Source organism: Clarias gariepinus, chromosome 16 (assembly GCF_024256425.1).
Source record: "Clarias gariepinus isolate MV-2021 ecotype Netherlands chromosome 16, CGAR_prim_01v2, whole genome shotgun sequence".
Taxonomy (NCBI): domain Eukaryota; kingdom Metazoa; phylum Chordata; class Actinopteri; order Siluriformes; family Clariidae; genus Clarias; species Clarias gariepinus.
Window position 1 is genome coordinate 1128276 of NC_071115.1, and position 20612 is coordinate 1148887.

Sequence of the window (20612 nt, forward strand, 5' to 3'; positions counted from 1 at the left end):
GCACTTCACTATCACTTTCATGTGATGCCGTCTGGTCCTGCTGCTTTCCTAGTGTTCACTCTCTTGAAGGCTTAGAGTAGTCCACTAGCCCCAGGTCCAGTCCTATCATGGTAGTGCCCAAACCTGGCAAATCCTTTAGGTTCTGTAACGATTTAAGTTGGCTAAGGATGGTTTTAGAATTCAACACTTATCCACTGCCACAAATGGATGACCTCATTGAGCGACTGGCAAGAGCCTGCTTTATTTTAATGCTTGACTTAACCAAGGGTTATTTGCAAGTGGCTGTCACCGCTGAGGTGAAAGAAAAAACAGCCTTCAGCACAGAGCATGGCTACAAGTGGTATTGGGTGGTTCCCTTTCACATCCCAAAGGCTCATGGATATCTGGTCATGCAGCACCTCCATTCTATCCTTGAGAAGCTCTACAAAGTAGCCTAATAATGAACATGAAAAAGTGTCTGGGGCTAACTGAAGCACAGTACCTGGGATATTGGATTAGCCACCCCTTCCTAGTGCACAATGGTACTTTGATTTGAATTTGATACAGGGGCCAGGTTCGACGTGGTCCTGTCCCAGGAATTTTATAGCAAAGAACATTAAATCCTGTATGTGAGCAGGAAACTCATGCCAGTGGAGCAAAAATATGCCATCCCACCCATGCTCTTCCCCAGTGGATTGCCAGGACTATGGACACCAGCCACTGCGTCATCAAGCCAGTGGCTCTGACCATATTCACACCACATTCACTTTAACTACTGCACAAAGCTTTATCAGTAATCTCCCAGAGTTATCAGCTATGATTGGATCACCGGCTGAATATATATAATAAAAAAATATATATAATAATAATTATATATACACTAACATTTAAAAGTTTCGGGTCACTTTCTTACTCCATGATAGTTCCTGATTTTTCTTTCTTTCTACATTGTAAAGGAATTCTAAGGGCGTACAAAAAATGCAATAATCTCCTTTGAACAGTTGATTTTGAGATGTTTCTGCTACTTCTGCTCTGTAAAGACTTCATAACGCCTCTAATCTGAGGTGCTGTTAATTGGTCATTTTTCAGGCTGATAACTCTAAATGAACTTCTGGTCTGTGGCAGAGGTAGGTTTTGGTCTCGCCCTCCTGGGACGGCCTTCATGAGAGCCAGTTTCATTATGGTGCTGGACGGATTTTGCAAATGCACTTGACAATACTGTTCTTGCAAGAACTATTACAGAAAGGCTGACCTCTGTGTCTTAAAATAACAACTAACTGTTGTTTTTCTCGTTGTTACGTAATTACCTAATTCCATATGTGTTATTTTATAGTTTTGAAATCCCCAGTATTGTTGTAGAATATAGAAAATAAATCACTAAACAAAAAAAAAGAAATTTGCAAGTGACCCCAAACTTTTGAACGATAGTGTGTGTGTGTGTATGTATATATATATATACACACACAACAAAAAATATAAACGCAACAACTTTGTTTCTGCTCCGATTTTTCATGAGATGGACTTAAAGATCTAAAATTCATTCCAGATACACAATATTACCATATCTCTCAAACATTGTTCACAAATCAGTCTTAATGTGTGATAGTGAGCACTTCTGCTTTGCTGAGATATGATTGATTCAGCGAACAGTAGATTTGAATTCTTTTATTTAGTATTTTGTTTTTTTGGTTCAATTGATTCTTCCTTTTATTTTTAGTTTTTGTGGTTATTGTAAAGAGAACGTGCTTCTCTGTCTTTTTGTTTATTTTGGTTACATTGGATGTGTTTTTTTAGGATTTAATGTCTATTTATGTTGGTCCACCTTAGGCACTGTTGAGCCAGAAGGCTAGTTAGCTACCTAGCTCTGAGTACGGGTGGTAGTGTAATAGTGTGGAGTGCAGTGCTGAGTGTATTCCTGTTTCACTGTGTGAGTGTGTGTGGATGCGTGTGAAGTGCACTTTAAGGTTTGTATCTCGTTTAACTTGCCCCTGCCACTGGGAGGTCTGTGCCTGAAATTTTTGTCATGTTTTTGTAAGTATTGTTTTATTTCTTTTTCGTTTGTGTGATTATTTTGTAAGTTTACACAGAGTGCCCCGTTCCACCTATACTGTGCGTGATGGCCTTTTGAAACCTAGCCTTGCATGCTACAGAGTGTTTTAATTTATTTTATTGTGAAATAAAATAAAGTTTTGTACATGTGTATCCTGTCTCTCTGATTCACTTAGACTAACGAACTTGTGTTCCTTATTTGGGTTATTTCACTGGTTAACTTCGGGGTGGCGTAATCGGTTTCAAAATATTTTATATTCATCTCCCCTCCCATAATGTTGCCACAATTATACTCTGTATAATGAGCTACTTTTTACTTTTACTTGATTAGATTTTTATAATGGTAACTTTGTGTACTTAAGTAAAACTTCACTGAAGAAGCAGTGCTACTTGTACTTAAGTACAAAATTTTATTACTCTTTCCACCTTTGATTTTCACTCACGCAAAATGAAGCATACAAAGAAATGACTCAAAACACACAGCTAAAAACATCCAAGAATGGCTGAGAACAAAACACTGAACTATTCTAAAGTGGCCTTCTAGGAACCCTAATTTAAATCCTATTGAATGTCTGTGGAAAGAGCAGAAACATGCAGTCTGGATAAGTCCCACTGCGAGTTACAGAAATCGTTTGATTGCAGTGATTGCCTCAAAAGGGTGTGCAACAAAAAATCGAGTTAAGAGTTAAAAAGTTGTTTTAAACCACAATTCAAAAACTGATTTTCATTAGTTAATAGATACATGTTCTAATCCTTAGCACCCATCACCCGAAGGGTACAGTGGGCCAGTTGGGCCATACCTGGAGGTAACAGAGAATTAACCAGTTCTTGTGTTTTAGAAAGCCCCTTTGAATGTCTGCAAAAGGCCCTGACCATGCTTTTTTTTATTATTATTGTTTCTGAGTCAAGAGGGACAACCCATGTTCAAGAATGAGTTTATCAGAGGGACAACCCATGTTAGATGTTTTGGAGATAAAGTCAGAGAGGCCAGATTGAAGGGGTTTGGACATGTTTAGAGGAGAGATTGTGAATATATCAGTAGAAGGATGCTGAGGTTTGAACTGCCAGGCAGGAGGTCTAGAGGAAGACCAAAGAGAAGATTTATGGATGCAGTGAGAGAGGACATGAAGTTAGTTGGTGTGAGAGAAGAGGATGCAGAGGATAGGGTTAGATGGAGGCAGATGATTCACTGTGGCGACCCCTGAAAGGGAACAGCTGAAAGACAAAGAAGAAGCTTTTTTATTGTTTCTAATGTGGGGGAAAGGGAGTGTGGGAGAAGAACTGCAGTGCATGAACTTAGTAAAGTAGTAGCTTAGGTAGAGAATGAGTCATCTTAGCTTAGCGTTGTGTGACTCTGACTTAAGTCCTATTCTATTTTGTTTTGGAATACAAGCCCACTTTCAGAATGAATTAGGCTTGTAATCCAAGGTTCCACTGTACTTAAAACAAATCTGAAAATAATAACAAAAATAACCCAAATAACAAGTTTCATTAAACGTTTATTATAAGGCAGATGGCAGCACAGATGAGCAGGAAGCATTGTCTTATAAAATGTTAATATTATGGGCAACTATTCTACTTTAAAATGATTAAAAAGATTTGGCATGAATAAGCGATAGGGTCACAAACTGCACAAGTGGTCTACAATTCAAAACCTGCAGCTTTTTTAATGAAGTTCTGGTTAAAGCGAGGAATGCGTTCATCAAGGAGCACTCCCATCTCTAGCAGCATGCCTTTCGGAATCAGCCGAGCATGTCGAGAGACGTACACTTTCTCCAAATGTGCATCCATGGGAGAGGGTTTGTACTCCAAGCACGTTGGACCAACCAAACCAGGGATGCACTTTACCTGCACTTTATAATACAGTGTTCCATGGTTAAGGGTACAGAAGTTGTTGTTCACTCCAGATTTCAATTGAACAGTGCATGCTCCAAGAAGGTCATCATCCCAACCACTGTCCCTGTCCCACACTTCCAGCTTTACACTTTTGAACTGAGTCAGATCCTCACTGTTAAAATTAAAATCCCAGTTCCAGTTTGGAAAGTTTTTGTTCCAGATTACAGGTGTCTGGCTGAGAAAGACCTTTCCATTGCGAAAAAGCTTGACATATCCATCTGTCTGTGTAAAGTAATCTCCCCATAAACCAGTGGCTTTAACTGCAGTTACAGTAATCTGAGCAAATCCTCTCTGAGTTGGGCAGCAGTTTAGGGACACACCTGGGTTGTTATGGCAGCTGCAGGTGCATGGCTCCTTGGCATTAGTCTTTACTCCAATTTTGCATGGGCTAGTGCAATTTTTCCACAGGCCTCTCTGTAGTATGTAGTCTTTGATGGCGTTGCGCAAATTCTTTTGTTTCAGATCGTTAGCTGGCAGTAACTCATGAAGAGGCTTGAGTGAGTAGGAGATCACATCAGGGTGAGCAGGAAGAGATGAGACCCAGTCCTTGTAGGCCTTCGGGTCAGTATTTGATGAGAATAGGAGATCAACATTCTGAGTATGACCACCAATCACATTTGTTTCCCTTTAAAATTAGAGAAATATAGATATTATCAGTAAAGAATATACTTCAAAATAAATACTTCTCAGTCAAGTCTTAACATGCAGGCATTTTCTTATTAGAACAGGTTGTAAATCAGAAATAAATTCATGTGACACACAAAGACCGAACTCATTGAGAGTAAAGTGTGAATATGGTTCAGTAGTTATTGATCTTTTTTTAATTTATCAGTATGATAAATTATAAAGGTCTTGAATATCTCTAAAACATTCATTAACCCCCTCTTGGGCCATCCTCTTTTCCTCCTGCCTGACAGCATCTTCAGCTCTGAAGCCTCCAGCTCTGCTTTCTGTCTTTTTGTCAGTGGGAACATCTCTAAACTGTACAACAGTGCTGGTCTACATCCTGTAAACTTTACCTTTAGTTCTTGCCGATAACTTTCTTTCACAGTTTACTCCTGCTACTCTTCTCCCCCTATTCCACTCTGCCTGCACTTTCTTCTTTGCTTCTCTACTACACTTCCCATTGCTTTGGACTTGACCTTAAATATTTTAACTCCTCTACTTTCCCTATCTCCACTTCTTACAACTGCACCTTTCGCCAACACCCTCTCTCATTTACACACATACAGTAAACGCCATCTTGCTCCTACTTGATTTTTATGCCTCTACTCTCCAGTGCATCCCTCTACCTTTCTAGACCCATCTCAACCTGCTCCCTGCTCTTGCTGGTAATCATAATACCATCTGCAAACAACATAGTCCAAGGGGAATCTTGTCTAACCTCATCTGTTAACCTGACCATCACCAGTGCAAACAGGAAGGGGCTAAGAGGCGATCCCTGGCTCCACCCTAATCCAGTTGGTCAAACCCACAGCATTCCTCAAAGCAAACATGGCATCTTTCTAAAATCTTGTTAAATAATCTAGTAAGCAAATTTGCTGCCATCTCTCCTAAACACTTTTGTGCCTCCACTGGACCAACTACCTTTCAACATTTTATTCTCTTCATAGTTATTCTCACTTTTTTTGTCATCCTTTCTAATTCCCCGTACTACCTTATTCACCACCTCTATCTCATCTAATCTTTCCTCTCTCTCATTTTCTTCATTCATTAACCCTGCAAAATACTCCCTCCACCTTCTCTTTACAGTACTTGTCAGTACAATAACATTGCCTTATACTGATTTCTACTCTCATTTTTCTTACTATCCCACTTCCTTTTTTTTGCAAGCCCCTTTCTCTTAATGTTTTCCTGTACTTCCTCATTCCACCACCAAGTTTCCTAATCTTCTTTTTTTCTGTCATGATGCCATGCCAAATACCATTCTAGCTATCTTCATTACCTCTTCTGCAGTAGCTGACCAGTCATTCAGCATCTCTGTACCACATCCCAGTACATGACTCACGTCTTCCCTGAATTTCCCACAAACATTTTCTACCATCTAATCCTGGGTTCGGTCCTCAATCTCTTTTTTTCTTCTGTACCTCCAAAGTCATCCTGAAGACCACATCTGATTGTCTAGCTACACTATCCCCTGCAACCACCTTACAGTCTCTAATCTTCCTCCTATTGCCATCTACTACACAGCAGATAGTCCATCTGAGTAAAAAAATCTCCAGAAAGTCCATCTGAGTTGGGGTCACTTGCAAATTTCTTTGTTTTTGTTTTGTGATTTATTTTCTCCATTCTACAACAATACTGGGGATTTCAAAACTACAAAATAACACATATGGAATTAGGTAATTACTTAACAATAACAAAAACAAATGTTAGTTGTTATTTTAAGACACAGAGGTCAGACTTTCTGTAATAGTTCTTGCAAGAACAGTATTGTCAAGTGCATTTGCAAAATCCGTCAAGCACCATAATGAAACTGTCTCTCATGAAGGCCGTCCCAGGAGGGCGAGACCAAAACCTACCTCTGTCTCAGACGAGAAGTTCATTTAGAGTTATCAGCCTGAAAAATGACCAATTAACAGCACCTTAGATTAGATGCGTTATGAAGTCTTTACAGAGCAGAAGTAGCAGAAACATCTCACCATTAACTGTTCAGAGGAGATTAATGCATTTTTGGACGCCTTCAGCATTCCTTTACAATGTAGAAAGAAATAAAAATGAGGAACCATCATGGAGTTAGAAAGTGACCCCAAACTTTTGAACGGTAGTGTAGGTCACCCTGTGTTCCTCTTTCTTCCTAAAATTTGTATTCACCACTGCCCCTTTCATCCTTTTTGCTAAATCTACAATAATCTTTCCTTCCACATTCCTTTTCAGGACCCCATACCTACCTATTGCATAACTAATTTCACAGTTCCCTTCTCCAACATGCCTATTAAGGTCAGCTCCAATTACCAATATTTCTTTCTTTGGTACACTCACAACCACATTGCTTAGCTTACTCCAGAAATCTTCTTCCTCCTTTTAATTTCATCCTATGTATGAGTGTATGCACTGATGAGATTTGTCATTACCCCTTTAACTTTCACACACATCACTCTATCAGACACTCTCCTCACTTTCCCTATACTCTTGACATACTCTTCCTTCAGTATTAGACCTACACCATTTCTCTTATTATCTACAGCATAATAAAGCAGTTTGAACCCACCTCCAGTATTCTTAGCCTTGCTTTCCTTCCATTTGGTCTTTTGTACACACAGTATATCTACCTTTCTTCAGTCCATCATATCATCTAGCTCTCTCCCTTTACCAGTCAAAGTGCCAACATTCAATATTTATGCTTTTAGCCTTCCTTAATTCCCTCTTACTTTAGTAATGCCTGCTCCCTCTCTTTCTCTTTGTTTTTCACAGCTTTGCTGACCAAAGCTACCTGAGGTGGTCTCTGTTAATCTGGGCCCTGACCAATGGAAAACCTTTTTATGAACCGCATATTGATTAGACACATTTTATGCTGGTTGCCCTTCCTGATTTAACCCTCCTTATGTATTCAGGCTTGGGACCGACACTAACAATACATTGGTTTGTGCAACCTATGTGACTAAGTTTGGTCTTAGAATAATATTGTCATATTCAATGGCTTTGTGACTTTTGATGAATATATTACCATGTGCAAAAATCAGGTGATTTTTATGACTTCTTCCAGGAATCTGATGATCTGCAACCAATGACAGTTGCTCAGAAAAATGTAAGAATAATACAAACCTGTCACTGAAGCTGCTGGAGAAGCTCTTTTTGTTTAAAGTCTTGTCCTTGGCTTGCTGGCAGTGATGGTACTCAGACCGAAGGCTTACAGATTTCACACTGGCAGATGCCTCTACGTCCAGACATGTCTTTACTTCATCCACTGTCAGACCTTGCAAAGACGCATGGCACTTCTTGATGCTGGTCACAGAGCTAACCTCGCCACCCAAAGACACCTATAAGCAGTCACAACATTTCCCATGGAAAAGATCATATTTGCATTTATTTTTGAGCAAAAGTTCAATTACTCTAAGACCGAATTAGGCAGGGCTTTTTTTTCTGCAGGCAAAAGAAGAAAATTTCTTATTTGTTTAAAAATCTGTGAAAATGATTTAATTCACCTTAGTTATATAATGAGTACCAAACATGTCAATCAGCTTGAAAAAGAGAGGCTTGGTATGATCATCATATGTTGCAGGCAGCATGCTGAATTCATTCTTCACCTCTGGGTTCAGGATTGGACGGCTTGAAACCCTATATCTAGAAGGTTGAAAAGGATATAATGTGAAAAAAAAATGCAAATTTGTACAATTATAGTGTGCATATTTAAATATATGAAACTGCCCTTTTTTACATCCTACCTGTAGTATCCACAGGAGAAAGTATGACCGGTAAAGCTGAATTTGTCTTTTTTTGTTTTCTCCATTGAGTAGTCAGCCAGCTTGGAGTTAGTCCCTGCCAACATCAGTGAACCTTTACCTTTTTTAGTAGATATGTCCAAGCCTACCTTCCAGTCATTCTTGATGATGGATGTGCTGGAGCTGACCAGGGACTCACTGGACTCATAGACGGAGCTGGACACTTTGATTTTGCACTTCTGACTTGGTCTCCAGTCCACCACAGAAACTGGGAGCTTCTGCTTTTGGCCTCCCATGTAGGGATTTTTACACAGAGTGCAGGTCTTGTCCTTCTGGAGCCAGGCGCTCAAGTCAATGACGAAGGCGTCTTTCCGTTGCATGGTGGTGATGTCAAAGCCTTCTCCTGCTAGGTCAGATCCTGGAACGAAGTCCGCATTGTCACATTGACTTTCATTAGCTTTGAAGCAACCCTGGCTGGTTGGAGGAGGGAGATTTGCAGCAAATATGGCACAGATCAGAAGCGTCTGCAGCATGGCTTTATTTGTTGAAAGTCCAGTTCCTGTAATCAAATAATTTTGACCATATAGTAACTACAAAGGGTTGCCGCTTTTTAACATTTCTAAACTTACCTAAATTGAAAAATATTTTGACATTGTTTGTGGCAGTAGGTAGTTAATTAAAATAACATCGCAAGTCAATTATATTGTAAAAAAAATTTTAATTGATTCCTGTGACAATTGACTATCACATGGCTGTTGGTGCTAAATCTGTGTGTAAATGTTCCTAATAAAATAGACAGTAAGGTTACATTTATATCTTTTACAGACTGAGAAGCAGAAAGTTGTCCACCTGATCAAAAACATCCCTTTTACTTTTACAGTACTATCACCTTTTAGGCTTAAAAATTTAATTGCCAGCTGAAAAATAGCATTTTTACACATTATTGAGGATAATAGTGCAGTGACACTATTATCCGAAGAGGGAAATGCAGTGAACCCTCAGATTGTGAGTAATTTTTTAATAAATGTTGACTAGATAAACGAGTCTTGATATATGAATACAAATTATCATTGAGTTTTATGTGGCACAGATGGGCTTCTTGTTTTGATGCCAAGTGTCACATGATCACAGTGCGCGTACCCCCCTCGCATACTTAACATCCTTGCACGCATGTGCTGTTTACTATAACACTGTAACCACATGTGTGTGCATAAAGCATCTTTTATCTGGTGTTTGTATGTGTGTGTGTGAGTGCACGCTTGATGTTATTTTTCACTTTCCTGGATGCATTATCTCAGGAATGGAAGGTCAGGGTTAGGGTTATGGTAAAAAAAATCCAGGAAAAACCCAGCCAGGGCCAGCCAGGGTTAGGGTTAGAGCAGATTGGGGCAGCCAGGTAAGTGGGTGCTGGGGCATTTTTAGCTCTGAAGGCGAGCATCAAAAAGGTGAGGGTTTTGAATTTGATGCGGGCAGCTACAGAAATCCAGTGCAGGGAGCAGAGAAGTGGGGTGGTGTGGGAGAACTTGGGAGTACCTTTGTAAGTACCTTTATTTTAGCGTGGAAGAACATGGCGGCGGTAAGGCTTGGTGTGGTTAGTCAATATAAATATTTTTTTTCTTTATTTTCGTCATTTAATTTTTTTCTTTATTTTCGTCATTTAATTGTTTGTTTAATTGTTGTCGACAGACACATATTACTGTGAGACGAAACACAGACAGGTTTTACCTCGAAGTAAGGGTTGGCATCGGTGTCCGTTTTGCGCTACAGATGTTTTTAGGCCTCGTGAAATGTTTTAGGTCTCTTCATTTTATTCTGACCGAGAGTTTGAAGGATTCTGTTCCATGGACTGCTACTACAGCATAAATAAATGAATGAATGAGCAGATTAAGGGGACAGGTTGGGTGGAGTACACTTTTAAACGGAGCAGCTCTGCCTCTAAATAAAATTTTTTATTGGCTAAAATTGTCTGTTTACTGTTTACTGAATAAGTGCCATATCAAAGGTTACTAAACTGTACCCATCCTCCTCTTTATTGTGGTGTTTTATGAACTATTACATTATACATTTTTCATTATGCTCATATCTATTTGTAAATTCCTGTCTACAGTTAATAACAACTTGTATATATTTACCACGCACTGTAAATTTAAAATTTTAGTTACTTGCAATTTGTATACTATGCTTACATAATATCCTGCACATTATGTTCATATCTATTGCAAATTTCTGACTACAGTTAATAACAACCTGTATATACGGCTCATCCATTGTAAATTTATAAGTATAGTTACCAGCAATCTGTATAATATCCTTCTGTAATAGTTACCCATAGCTTCTCTGCACATGTCCCTATTAAGTGTACTTAGACTTTATACCTTTATCCTGCACTTTCTGCTCATTGCACTTCTGGTTAGACCCAAACTGCATTTCGTTGCCTTGTACTTGTACATCTGTAATGATAATAAAGTTAAATCTAATCTAATCAACGTTATTGTCAATTCTGCTACATGTACAGTGTATACATATAGAGAATTAAAATTACATTTCTTTCAACCCTTGTTACAAATAACACTAAAAAACTTAAATAAACCTAAAAAAACTTAAATAACACTGGAGAACTTGGAGAACAACAGAGGTAAAATAATTGAGTTACTGTTCTGCAAAAAGGGACAGTTTACAACACAGAAGGCTGATATGGTGAAAAATGGAACAGTGCAATAAGAATAGTGCAAGTGTGCTTATTTTAGTTGAGTAAAGTGACATTTTAAAAATCGATATAAAACAGTATAAAAAATGGTGAACAAAACAGTATAAACGAGAATGTTTTTAGTTTTTATGCAGTTTTGGTAAAACTACAGAAAAACAACTGTCAGTTTAAAACATTCTAAATGACTAATTCTGTAACTTTTTTTGGTCTTGTTTAACCAATACAAAGTTAATAGTATTCCAAAAATATTAAAATTACATAAAAAATTGTATGAACAGCATGTTGTACTATATTCATTTAAATAATTGTAATTTGATTTTGATTATGGGATTATGGGATTATACAGCTCGAGCTCTATTGGGCATGTGCACATCAATCTAATGTTTTTTTTCTCACTGTACAACAATAAAACTTTTTGTATTACAGAAAGGATTAGTTTTAGACGTGAAAAATGATCCAATAGGTATAACAATTCATTTCATTGTTAGTTTCCGGGCGGAGCTATATATCACTTTTAGTGACGACCATGACTCAAATGCGCGAGGATGATGTCAGTAACCCGTGGCAACACAGTAGAATGTTTAGAAAGGAATATTTGTAATATTGATATTTTACAGGAAAAGAATGGAATTTTAATATGAAGGATTATGTTGGCTGCATTACTAAAACGCATTAGAAAGAACAATAGCGTTTAATATTAGCCTTTTATGATTCCGATAGAGGTCGTAACATAGCCTTTAAACAGGCAACTTGTGCAACCAATCATGAAGAGCTTTTGGCCCGCCCCCTACCTTTCGGCACGCCCCAACCTTTCGACACGGCCATTACACCGAGCTGCAGCTACCCCTGTCTCAGAAATGGGCAGATTCTTCTGATGTTGTAAAGAAGAAATCGACAAGAGCGAGAAAGGTTAGCGATGTGTGGGCAAAATAACAGATGATTGTCCAGAGTTACCCCAAGAATGCGGGCAGTGGCTGAAGAAGTGATCTGATTGTTGTCCAGATAGATCACAAGGTCGTGACCGGGGGATAATTCACCAGAGATGAACAGCAGTTCGGTTTGACTCAGATTGAGCTTCAGCTGATGAGCTGCCATCCAGGATGAGATGTCTGCCAGACACACTGAGATCTGAGTGGAAACCTGAGTGTCTGAGAGAGGAAAGGAAAGAAAAAGTTCTTCATCTCATCTGCAAAACCATGGTATGAAAAGCCATGCGGTGATATGACCTTACCAAGAGGCCGGGAATAGAGGAAGAACAGAAGACGACCAAGTACTGAACCCTGTGGGACATCAGTAGAGAGTCTGCGTGGGGAAGATGTGGATCTCCTTTATGTCACCTCATACAATATATTTTTTAGGTAAGAAGCAAACCATTGCCATGCCGCTCCACAGATTCCAAGGCTTATAAGAACTGAGAGGCTTTTAAGAATACTGGGCGATAGTTGCTGACATCTGCTGGACCCAGGCAGGGTTTCTCAAGAATGGGAATAACCCTTGCCTTCTTAAAAGCAGCAAGAACATGACCAGTTGTTATGGAATGGTTGATGATGGTTGTGATGAGGGAAGGAGGGCTCATGATATGGCCTGGAGCATTGTGAAAGGTATTGGGTCTAATGAACAGGTGGTGGGAGTGGATGATGAGACGATTTGCTGAAACTTACCCGATGATAGGTTGGAGAAGTCTGCTAAGGGAGAGAATGGAAGGTCCTGAAGTTCTGGTGTAGGGGTTGGGTTGGGAGCAAAGGACTGGTGGATTGCTGCAATTGTCCCGTCATTGAATGTAGATGTTATAGATAGATGCCAAAAAGGCATGTCAAGATTTCACAGTAAACACGTCCATTCAAGCCCTATTTATTAACCTGGTTCCACCACTAGATTGTGCTTTGTTCTCAAGAACACGTTACCACAACCCAGCAATGCTAACCCGAGTTGCAATCATTTGATTTTAACAAAGACTTAAACCATTCCATCTTTGATAGTTTTTAAAAAATTTATATTTTAATATATATAAAAAAAACAGAGACTGATAAGCAGCTAGTGTTATCGGGGTATTTTAATGACCTTTAAGCAAAAATAAAACATGTATTTACCTGTTTTATACAAATTACTGTTTTAACTTTAACTTGTTTTGGAAGAATATATATTTTTTAAGTCATGTTTGTGTGTTTTAATTGTTGGAGGGTTGTTTGGGTATTTAAAAAAAAAAACATTTACTTGAACCAACTACCTTAATGGGCAAAAAATGGGAGACGACTTTGTTTTAAATAGTCAAAGAGTTGGGCTAATAATAATAATAATAGTCATAGAAACAAATGAACCTAGTTTAACACTTGATTATACAGTATGTATCTGTGCTAGTTTGTGTTTGTGATTATGTGACTCTTAATAATTTTTTCTCAGTATAAATACAGTACATTTTTGGGTTTTAAGAACTCCTTCAAAAGAGCAAAGACAAACTTAGAAGGAGTGGAAGGTGAGAAACCTCAATGGAGAATACTGACTATGACATGGTGCTAATTGCTCTGTGTGTTTTTTTGGCGGGGGGAGGGGTTCTTTAGACATGTCTGTGTGCAAATGTGTTTGTGTTAAAGCCAACAGAGAAATGTTTATTTTTTTCTTAGTTTAAAAATGCTTTGGATTTTAAGAACTTCATTAAAAGACAAACTTAGGAGAAATGGAATGTGAAAAAGTTAACGTGAGAAATTTCAGTGGAGAATGTACTGACTCCACCCACTACTGACTGTTAGATGGTGCTAAGATGGGCTCTTTTGTCCGGCGCGCAAATGTGTTTGTGTTAAAGCCAGCTCAGACAAACCTGAGGAATGCAGGAGCACACACACACACGCACACACACACACACCTGTGGCACTTTAACCGTTAGTGCATCAACATTGTCTTGTAAATAGCTGATTAAACCTATGAACACAGCCGTTCAAAAGAAATACTAAACAGACATATGGTCTATTTTGTCCGCAAGTGAAATACATCAATGCGTTAATAATTTACACCATGATAACATTAGTGCAGAATGACCTGAAGAGATTTGTCTCTATTACATCATGCCTTTGAGTACATTTGTTTCACAGTATTGTGGCGTAGGCGGGGCGCGTGACGACCATCATGCCTTGCGGGAGGGGTTTCTATGTGTTCACTCTGTTGGGGAAGGTTGTTTGTGTTAGTGGCTTTGGCCATGTTGTGTGTGTTGAGGTGTGTGTGACCTGTTGTGCTCTGAAGCACATCAGGTTAGCGCCACTAGGTTCCCTTTCTAAAGCACTACGCGAGGCAGAGCGCGTTGAACCCATAATGGTGGAACATCACGGCGAAAGAGCCGAGCGACCTCCCGCAGCTCGGGGGTGCTCAGTAGGTCAATCTAGCCAGGGACAGGGCTACTCGTCACGGTTAGACAACGAACAAATCTCCGAGGTTTTGTGGCTCTCCGATGTCGTCTACCGGGTGCGGTTAGTGGGGCGGGCGCGAGTGGTTGTGCTCCACCAAGACCGTCTTGCTCCCTACCAGGCGCATGCTGGCGAAACATCAAACTCTGTCGTCAGGACAATGTTTGCGCTCCTCCCTCTTCAACAAAAGGACCCCGCCATTCACTACACCGCTTCACTGTTTCCCATGCTGTATGTATACTGTGCTGTGAAGTAATAAAGTACTTCCAGCTATTGCATTGGGAAGCAATCAAGCCAACTCGTCTCCCCAAGACCCTTCTGGTGGTAAAACGCTACAGTATATTTGAACCGTAGCCTGCATTTGTATTCCGTACATACAGCGATCGGTATGGATACATTACAGATGTTACCATGTCTTTAAGGATGTCTTGAAAAATATTGCAATAACTAGTTTTATTTATTAATTAATTTATTTATTTTAAATAGCATAAGCATCATGGGTTGTGAATTGAGTGATTTAAAAAATCTGTTTTATTAATGTTTTTTTTTTTTTTTTTTACCACATCATCTATTTATGGAACTATGTTGACAATGCACGAACTGCCTGTTTATGAACATACTGTATAAGGCTGCGTGGAGACTGCAGTTAACTGAAGCAGTCAGTGATCCACCTGGCGGGATTGTACAGCATTGCAACCATCTTATTAGAAAGCACATGAGGGTGTTTATGGGGCGTGGCATCGTTAACTGCGTCATCGCGGGGGATCACATTCCGTGCACGGATCGTGCATGGACTTGTCATGGTTCTGCCATGGACCTGCCATGGTCCAGATGGCTGCTTCTACTGTACACAACCCATTGTAGGCAAGCTGCGCTACGAATGTTACAGCTGCATACACACACACACACATACATGTTTATACCTCACTTTGAGACCATTGCAGCACCCCTTACCAACCTCACGGCAAAAGGATCAAGAAATCCAGTACGGTGGACAGAGGACTGCAAAAAGGCCTTCTCTGCACTGAAGGGCTATCTGTGCTCATCACCTGTACTGCAAAGCCCGGACTTTGAGAAACCCTTTATTTTGCAGGTACAGTAGATGCCTCGGGAGTAGGGATTGGAGCTGTTCTTGCTCAAGGTGAAGAAGGGGAAGAGAGACCCTGAGCAGGAAGCTGTTACCAGCTGGCTGAACTTTTTGCAAAGATTGTGGGTAAAGAAAGAACCCCAAGTAGAGCCGTGACACACACTTCTATGCCTTTGTGACAGGGTTGTGGAACGAATCGTTGGAATTTCCATTATGTATTACTTTGACATACTGGTGTTTTGATAAAAAAAAAGCAAGGTTCCAGAATAAATTTTGCCTGCAATCCAAGGTTCAACTGTACTTGTCAATATTTACAGTGACATTAACATTTTTGCCATGAGTTTAATCATGTAGTAATATTTATAAGAACACTCAAAGTCTAGTAACTATAATTAAGAGAGAGAATTACACAAGCAGCACAAGCCCACTTTATATTAGGCAACTTAATTTTCTTTTTGTTTTCTTCTCTTTTGTATCAAGAACAATTTTTCTTTGACTGTGCTTTCTCCATTTATTATTATTATTATTATTATTATTATTATTATTATTATTATTACCCTTGCTTTTTGCTCTGCTTCTTCTGTAGTTTTCACCCCTTGTAAGGGCCATATTTCATTCTTGTGATTTGTTGTTATGTTTATCTTATTTCAGTTTATTAGTTAAGCATTAAGCATTAAGTATCATACTTATAATTTGTATTGTGACATCATTTCATGTGTTGTTCTGTGACATCATCCCACAGTTATGCAGTTTCATGTCTATCACGCACGTTAGTTGTTTTTTGTTGTTAAGACACGGAAGGATACAGAAAGGTGTGGAGCACACAAGCTTTTGACCGTGAGACAGTAAGCTAAAAGGAATACAGTAAAATAAGTTGTTGTAACTGTAATCTATCGAAGCTACAGAACGCAGCAAGCAACTTGTCGTGACTACAGTGGATTTATGCAAGAAACTGTAACAACCGTTGTTTTTGATGTTGAAAATAAACAAGAGACAAAGAAATCAACGAAAGTCTGAAGTCGTCAGTGTAACAAAAGACACGCGTCAGAACTTGTGAATAACATGCATGTACACCCCTAGTGTCACTTTATGTTGCACAGTTAAATGCTTGGATATATTTTTAATCTGTTGATTTCTTCTGTTTTTTTGTGACTTGATTTTGAGTGTTCCTGTAAATATAAATAGTAATGAACTGATTTGTGTTTCATTAAACTCAAAGCAGATATTATAATTTTTTCTATCATCCTAGAATATACAGAACCAGAGCCATGAAGGGTAAGGTGTATGGTTAGCATTAGACAAAACGCCTGGGCATGTACAGTGCGGGCGTTATACCTCTGCGCTCTAACTGGGATATGCGAAAAAGCACAAGTGGCAAATAATTAACTATAATAATAATAATAATTATTATTATTATTATTATTATAATTATTATTATTCCTACTGCCATCTCAGGGAATTTTTCCTTGCCACCGTCGCCGTCGTCCTCGACTTGCTCATCAGGACAGTCTTACCATTTTGATTCATACACATTCACATTTCATGCAAGCTTGAAATAATTCTTTTAATTTGCAAAGCTGCTTTGCGACAATGACAATTATTAAAAGTGCTATACAAATAAAATAAATTTGAATTGAATTGAACATGCTCTAATCCTCCTCCCGACACTAAAGGCACTAATGAACATGACAGAATTTACGCCAAGCCCAAAGGAGGCTGTAAGGAGCCGTTACGGTGACTTCCTCACTGCTTCTTCAATTTTAAATTAAAGATATATATATATATATATATATATATATATATATATATATATATATATATATATATATATATATAAAAACACAATTAGCTGTTAGTCTATAAGTAAATTGCATGTGTAACATATTAAACTGCTCTTTAATCTGAGAACTCCTTAGACTAGAGTAGAGATCACTGATGTGTCGCATTTTACCCTGTTTGCAAGTATTACTCCTATTATTATTCCCTTGTCTCATTCATTTGTAAATCAATAGTGCTTATAATGAATGTCATTCCCTGTAAACCATTACTAAATTTGTGCTAATAATACTATAAATATACATACCGTTTAACAAATTCACAAAAATGTTTTTGTAATACATTTTTTTTTTTTTTTAATCAAGAACTGTCAACGTGTCCATGGAGTGTGTATGTAATTGATCTTTAAGGGTTGTTGCACTTACCTTGATGTGTTTTGTGAGCAGATACCTATAACCTGTGCAGGCTACAGTACATAGGTCTTCTAAATGTTCTTCTTTAGTTCTGCCTGGGGTATTTATAAATGTGCATGATCTGGAGTAGGTGTTTTGGGTGTAAGATTGTGGTTCTATGGACACAATGGTGTGAGGTAGTGTGTGTGAAAGTCATGTGGAACCTCATTTAGGCGATGCTTTTGCAACAATGCAACAGATTGACATATAAGACATGATATAATTCTAGTGCACATGCATGTTCCTGATTATGCAGATATTCTTTAAAGGTCTACAAATTTTTATAAAAACATATAACTAGGTAGATTCCTGCAGAATCTTTAAAATTTTAGCTTTTGAGTGTATTATAATAAAATGCTTTAAAAGGATTTATTGTGATTCTCCTTTAAAATATTGACGTGTTAGTTTCTTACCTAATTATTTTTATTGTACACATCAATCTTACAGTGATGATTTATGAATGTGTCTAATATTTCTAATAAGTCTCTAATATTTTTTTACTATTTCTTGCTTCATCTTCTTTCATTGACAGATGACATCATTTCAATTAAATAAAATTTTATTTTAACTAAGGTCACCACAAAGCATCAGCAGGATAGATCATACAAAGATGTAGCACACAAAGGGTTAGAGACTCGAGAGAGAGAGAGAACTACAAATCATAGTAGCCTTACAGTCATGTAATACTTAAGGACAATAGTACAGTATGTGTAGAATGAAAATACAGAGACTTTTTGTCCCAAACACTAATCAGAAGGCTATCCTATAACTGTGGGCCATTGTAATTGAAAGTTCTGACCTACAGTACCTACCTACCTACCCACCTACCCACCTACCCACCTACCTACCTACCCACCTACCTACCATCCATCCATCCATCCATCCATCCATCCATCCATCCATCCATCTAACTGTCTACCAACATTGCTGATTTGCAAAATCCTCAGAATCTTACTTTGTGATCACGTTACCAACGAAGAGAACATTGTTGAAAGTAACAAACCTTTTTCTGCATCATGTAGTGACATTATATTCCTTATCTTGGCAATTTTTCTGAGATGAAAGAAGGGTAACCTAGCAATATCATCTACAATACATGAGCTTCAAATGAAAAGCTGGAATCTATAATCATGCCAGAATACTGTATTGCAGCATATAATGAACGAGAAAGTCCACCCAGAGTTACTATGTGATCAAAAAGTTTTCTTCTAGCTGCATGTTGTCCTAGTACCAGTACATCTGTCTTGTCAGAATTAGTGAGATGGAAGATGATAAGCATTCAGTGTCCGATGTCCTTCAGGTAATTTACCACTTTAACCAGTGCTATCTCTGGGATAAGATGAGGCCTTCTGACTAATACATTTCATGACTGTTATTCTCATATACAGTATAAGCATAGTTACTTTTCTATCATCTTGGAGATAAACAGAAGGCTGCATAAAAGTCTATATTTGAGCAGCTGACAAGAGGCAAGTTCTTTTTTAATCATAGGTTGTTAAGGTTCAGTGGTCTAATTGACATTTAAGCGTTGGCCAAAGCAAAAAATGTTTGTCAGTGACCAGAGTTGAGTGTAACGTGTTACGTTAACGTTAGAGTACTTGATTACTTTTTTGATGTAACGAGTAATCTTACAAGTTAGGTCCGCAATTTAAGTACTCTTATTTAGTTATATTAGTTATATCATGATGAACTGTACTTACGGCCACCGAAGGGAAAACGCGTAGGTGAGATAGGGGTATTAGTAGTTAACAGATTATGGGCCTTCGCTAAGTTTATAAAGGTCTTGAATAAAAACAACATGCATGAGGAATCACAAAGGAGTTTAAATTTTCGGCAATGAAAAAGTACTCAAACTAGTTACTTTTATCAGAAAGTAACGCTGTAATGTTACTGATTACTTTTTAATGACTATAATTTTGTAATGTAATTAGTTATTTTAAAATGTAACGTCCCCCAACACTGTCAGTATTATCCACTGGGCACCCAGTGACTATTGTGTCCTTTTGTAACATTGTGTTCTGGGGACTTTTATGATAAAAGGAAAAACACCAAAAAGTGGGCGCCCAGTCAACCTGAAGGGCGCAGCAAAGACTCATTAATGAGGTAAGGAAAAAACCCTGAGTGACAGCCAAAGAGTCTACACTACATAAAACATCAAACCATGGCTGGACACTGCAAAGGAAGCTGCTGCTTACTACAAAGAAAATTGCTGCACACCTGAAGTTTGTAAAAGAGTACATTGACACTCCACAAAGGTATTGAAAAAATGTTTTATTCACTGATGAAATTAGGATTTAACAATTTGGAAAGAACACGCTCCACTACATCTGACATAAAAAGGGCACTGCATATCATCATGAAACATAACAAGGTACGGTGGAGAAAACATCATTTTTTGGGCCTGCTTTGCTGCATCAGGGCCTGGCCAGCTTATAGTGATTAAGGGGAAGATGCAAGCATTTCAAAATATTTTTTTAGGATAATGTGAGAATGTATGTTCATCAGCTGAAACTCTGTAGACATTGGGTAATGCAACAGGACAATGACCCAAAACACAACAGAATGGCTTCAGGAAAATAAAAAATCAGACTTTTGAAGTGGCCAAGTAAGCAAGTCAGCACCCAATAGAAATGCTTTGGAATTACTTGAAGAGAGTCATACACATGAGATGTCCAAAAATCTGACAGAGCTAAAGGAGTCCTACCAGGAAGGATGGGCTAAAATTCCTCTTGAACGATGTGCAGGTTCAATCCACAGCTACTGAGGTTCCAAGGGGGTGCCAAGAGTTCACTTACTTTTTTCACTCCCTTCTTGAATGTTTAATGAGTGTATTTAATAAAGACATGAATGAAAATTAGTGTTATATTCCTAGTCGATAGGTCTCTGGTC

At 38.4% G+C, this 20612-nt stretch overlaps 1 protein-coding gene across 2 annotated transcripts; it reads right to left on the reverse strand.

Annotated features, from left to right (window-relative positions):
- Positions 1 to 3516: 3516 nt before the first annotated feature.
- Positions 3517 to 17757, reverse strand: LOC128544563 (perforin-1-like). 2 transcript variants are annotated; one of them, XM_053514766.1, is made up of 5 exons: positions 17697 to 17757; positions 8310 to 8865; positions 8070 to 8208; positions 7690 to 7904; positions 3517 to 4549 (listed from the first exon to the last, which is right to left on the reverse strand). In XM_053514766.1, the coding sequence occupies exons 2-5, from the start codon at positions 8837 to 8839 to the stop codon at positions 3670 to 3672; spliced, it is 1764 nt and encodes a 587-aa protein (XP_053370741.1). In that variant the 5' UTR covers positions 8840 to 8865; positions 17697 to 17757; the 3' UTR covers positions 3517 to 3669. The 2 variants fall into 2 exon arrangements, with proteins under 2 accessions (XP_053370741.1, XP_053370742.1); XM_053514767.1 differs by lacking the exon at positions 17697 to 17757 and adding an exon at positions 10032 to 10152.
- Between the last annotated feature and the right edge of the window lie 2855 nt (positions 17758 to 20612).